Below are 3,666 nucleotides of genomic sequence, written 5' to 3'. Positions count from 1 at the left end.
TAAATTAAAAGCGTGCGTATAATATACTGTGGGGCAGTGGCGTATGCAGGATTTTCGAATGGGGGGGGCTAAACAAAGTAAATAACAATTTGACATCTAAACAAACTAGTTTCAATAAAGTCTTATACCTATTAATTGTAATATTTCATTATTATATACTTTTTACAACACATACATAATATATTAGTGATATATTTAAATAGTAGGAAGTAGGGACTGATTTATTATACAAAATATGTTATACGATAAATTATAAATTATTTTATTTTATATAACCTTAAAATACATATTTTATTTTTTACTTTACTTGCTCCAGTCTTCTAATTGCATCCTTCTAGGTGCCTTTTGGGAAAATAATTTAATTATTTCATCCTCGCTGAGTAGTTCTTTTTTGTTAATATTGGTTAATGCCAAACCATTGAGTCGTTCTTCCGACATGGTTGATCGTAGATACGTTTTTAATCGTTTTAGTGCTGAAAATGTACGTTCAGGTGTGGCTGAAGTAACTGGCAATGTTGCAAACAATTGTAAAAGTATTTTTATATTTGGTACGACAGCTGTGCAATGCGGTAATGTATCAATAGCCGATTCTGGTTTAATTTGCTTATTTCTCCATTGATGCCTCCAAATGCGCAACTCTGCTTTAAGAATAGAATTATCATCAGTTGAAAGATCTTGAGCATAGACAGAAGCCGCTTTCAAAATAGTTGCATCGTCGTACATGCTAAAATTTGATGGGATAAGTCCCTGCAATGGTATTATATCACTTAGCCGTTGATTAAATCGTGCATCCAATTCTTGAAGGATGAAATCAAGAAAAGGAAGAAACACTGATACTTTGAAGTATGTCTCTGGATCTTTTGAATTTATATTTATTCTTTGAGTTTGCCTACCACATATTCGAGGCATGCATATTTCTACATTTGCTAAATTTGCAATATCTGAAACATCCTTAAAAATTTGTTTAATGTGTTCATCTGCACCTTCTCGTAGCTCTTCTAGTGCACTGCGAATAATCATTACGTCGGATAATGCCTTAGAAATATCTTGCTGTTTGCTCTGTAGAGAAATACTGAGTTGCAAAGTGTAGGCAAAACAAGTTACTGTAACTTCAAGTGCTACGATAAAATCAATTTTTGTCACTGAATTTAAATATAATGCAGCTTTGCATGCGCTTTCAGGATTAGGATCATGTGAAATATCTTCAAGAGCATGCACTACATAAACATACAATTGTTTAAATGTAATCAATGCGTCATGACGCTCAATCCAACGTGTCTCGCACAGTGTTTTCAATTTTTCTTTTTTTTGTGAATTATTGCTATCGCCTAAAATAACTGATTTCAATTTATCAGCTCTCTTAGCTGAAGCAGAAAAAAAAGCAGCAATACTTGATACAATTCCCATCATATTTTTGATTGAGGAAACATTACAGGCCTTGGATAAGCAAAGGTTCAAAGAGTGGCTAAAACAATGCGTATAGAATGCTAGTGGTTGCTCTTTTAAAATTAGACTTTGGACACCATTATGTTTACCAGACATGTTGGCTCCTCCATCATAACCTTGTCCTCTAAGGTTATCTAAGCTAAGACCAACTTCTTTAAGTTTTAGTAATATTGCATCTTTTATTGCTAAACCAGTAGTTGAAGTCATTTTTACAAATCCTAGAAAATCTTCTCTAAGTATCCAAGATGACGTATCTACATATCGTATACATACTGTCATCTGTTCAATAGTGCTAATGTCAGTAGTTTCATCACATAGTAAGGAAAAAAATTGAAATTGTTTGACTCTGTCAACTATTTTTCCTACAATTACACCACCAATTACATCAATTATCTCATTCTGGACTATGGGGCTGATCATTGTGCAGTTTTTTGGGGAAGTTTCAAAGTGTCTTTGAAGTTCTGTATCACCACTGTCGACCCGAAAAGCCAGAAGCGCACGAAGAACACCTTGTTCACCACCTATACAAGAACTTCTCACACTTTCTAATGATAAAGAACCAGTTTCTCGATGACCACGCAACGGCAAATTATTTCTAGCACAGAATAATATTGTCTTAACAATTGGTATCAGTCTTTTTTTGTTGCTTTCAATCGTTTGTTGTAGATGTTTATTAAATAGTACATCAACGGTTTTTTCACACCCATTTTCAAAATTGATTAGGAAGTCGTTTGCTCTTTGAACAGAAAGAAGATGATATTCTGTTTTTGAATGTTTGTTGAAGTCATTCTTAGCATCTTTAAACTTTAACATAGGTGCAGTTACTAATTTTCCCAAATTCTAAAATTATGTAATAAGCTTAATTAATATGTTGTATTTTCACAAGTAAAGTAAAAATCATTAGGTATATAGGTTTAATACATAAGCATAAATTTACCTGTCTGCCTACTCCACCACCAGAAAAAGCAAACAAAACGCAAAATTTACAATAGGCTCCTTTATGTATATTACTATAAGCTAGCCAAGAATACTGTGTTAAATACTTATGCTGAAATTTTCTTTTTTGTTTGCCTTCTATGTTCTCTGGAAAACTAAAATCAAGTGGAGGTATCCAAATGTGTTTTAAACAATCAACAATTTCAGACTTTTTCAGCGTTCGGTCCATTATGAAGCAAGCAATATCATTCTTGTAAATTTCATTTTCAGTCAAAGCAGGCATTGATAAGGACTAAGAATACAAATATATAATTTATATGATTTATAACTTACAAAGAAAGCAAAGCAAATAATAGTTAATTTTGCTTTTATCAATAATTAATAATTAAGTAATACAAATTTGCACCTAATGAATTGTCCTTAGTAATAAAACGATAAGCATTATATGGCTATTATAAATTATAATGCTCCATTACTCTATAATTATAAAATAATTTAAAATGACTTACTGTACTTTTCCCGGTCTCATTTTTTAATAAATTAGGATTGTAAACTTCTATACCATCGGGCAAAAGGATGTCCTTTGTTATTTCAATACTATTGCAACCATCCTAAAAAAAATATAATTATTTTTATTTATATTTTGCTACCACATGTCCACATACAAAGTTATTACTTATTATAATAATTAATATATAAGTACTTACGACAGACTCAACTTTCTTTTTCTTGAAATTGAATACAGAAAACACGTTACCAGGTCTTTTCTCTGACATTATTCACGAAAAACACAGAAAATAGAAAAAGGAGTACTGTAACTAGTAGCTAGTATTTAGTAAGGACTGTAATAATTGTGATAGTGTTGTTGGTCTCATCCACGATTTAAGATATAAAATCTAATCTACCTTAAATCGAAGTCTCAACACGTCATGCGTCCATAGATATGCATGCATCACGCCGTACGCCCGTACACCAGCTCAGATAACAGTCGTTGTCGTATCATTATGTTCGTTACTACGTTCATACCAATCAAATAATATTATATTGGAACCATAATATACGTAACGTTTATTTTTTGCTTATTTTAGGTCGTTGTTACTAAAGATAATACGTTGTATACTTGTATTCAATACCGTTTTTAGAATTATCATGATTTGTAATTTGTCTTTTAAAATATAAAATGTATTCCATAACACGGCCAATGGGGGGGGCTGAAGCCCCCAAAGCCCCCCCCCTGGATACGCCACTGCTGTGGGGGAAGCAGAAAAGTTATAAAATGCAAAT

At 32.2% G+C, this 3,666-nt stretch overlaps 1 protein-coding gene across 2 annotated transcripts; it reads right to left on the bottom strand.

The window, feature by feature from the left end:
• Positions 1-241: 241 nt before the first annotated feature.
• On the bottom strand, positions 242-3,353 carry LOC111031011 (52 kDa repressor of the inhibitor of the protein kinase-like). 2 transcript variants are annotated; one of them, XM_022310780.1, is made up of 4 exons: positions 3,090-3,353; positions 2,892-2,993; positions 2,384-2,674; positions 242-2,286 (listed from the first exon to the last, which is right to left on the bottom strand). In XM_022310780.1, exons 1-4 carry the CDS (start codon positions 3,156-3,158, stop codon positions 304-306), a joined length of 2,445 nt encoding a protein of 814 aa, XP_022166472.1. In that variant the 5' UTR covers positions 3,159-3,353; the 3' UTR covers positions 242-303. The 2 variants fall into 2 exon arrangements, with proteins under 2 accessions (XP_022166472.1, XP_022166473.1); XM_022310781.1 differs by lacking the exon at positions 2,384-2,674.
• Between the last annotated feature and the right edge of the window lie 313 nt (positions 3,354-3,666).

The sequence above is a fragment of the Myzus persicae genome, unplaced genomic scaffold (assembly GCF_001856785.1).
Source record: "Myzus persicae strain clone G006 unplaced genomic scaffold, MPER_G0061.0, whole genome shotgun sequence".
Classification (NCBI taxonomy): Eukaryota; Metazoa; Arthropoda; class Insecta; order Hemiptera; family Aphididae; genus Myzus; species Myzus persicae.
The sequence above is the reverse complement of the archived record's forward strand: the minus strand, read 5'-3'. Positions and strand labels throughout refer to the sequence as shown.

Bases quoted from the DNA above. Each gene is read 5' to 3' on its own strand.
- LOC111031011 (XM_022310780.1), bottom strand. From the start codon at position 3,158: ATGTCAGAGAAAAGACCTGGTAACGTGTTTTCTGTATTCAATTTCAAG. The intron at 2,675-2,891 runs GTAAGTCATTTT...TTGTATTCTTAG, and splicing joins ATGAGACCGGGAAAAGTACA to TCCTTATCAATGCCTGCTTT. The intron at 2,287-2,383 runs GTAAATTTATGC...ACATAATTTTAG, and splicing joins GTGGTGGAGTAGGCAGACAG to AATTTGGGAAAATTAGTAAC.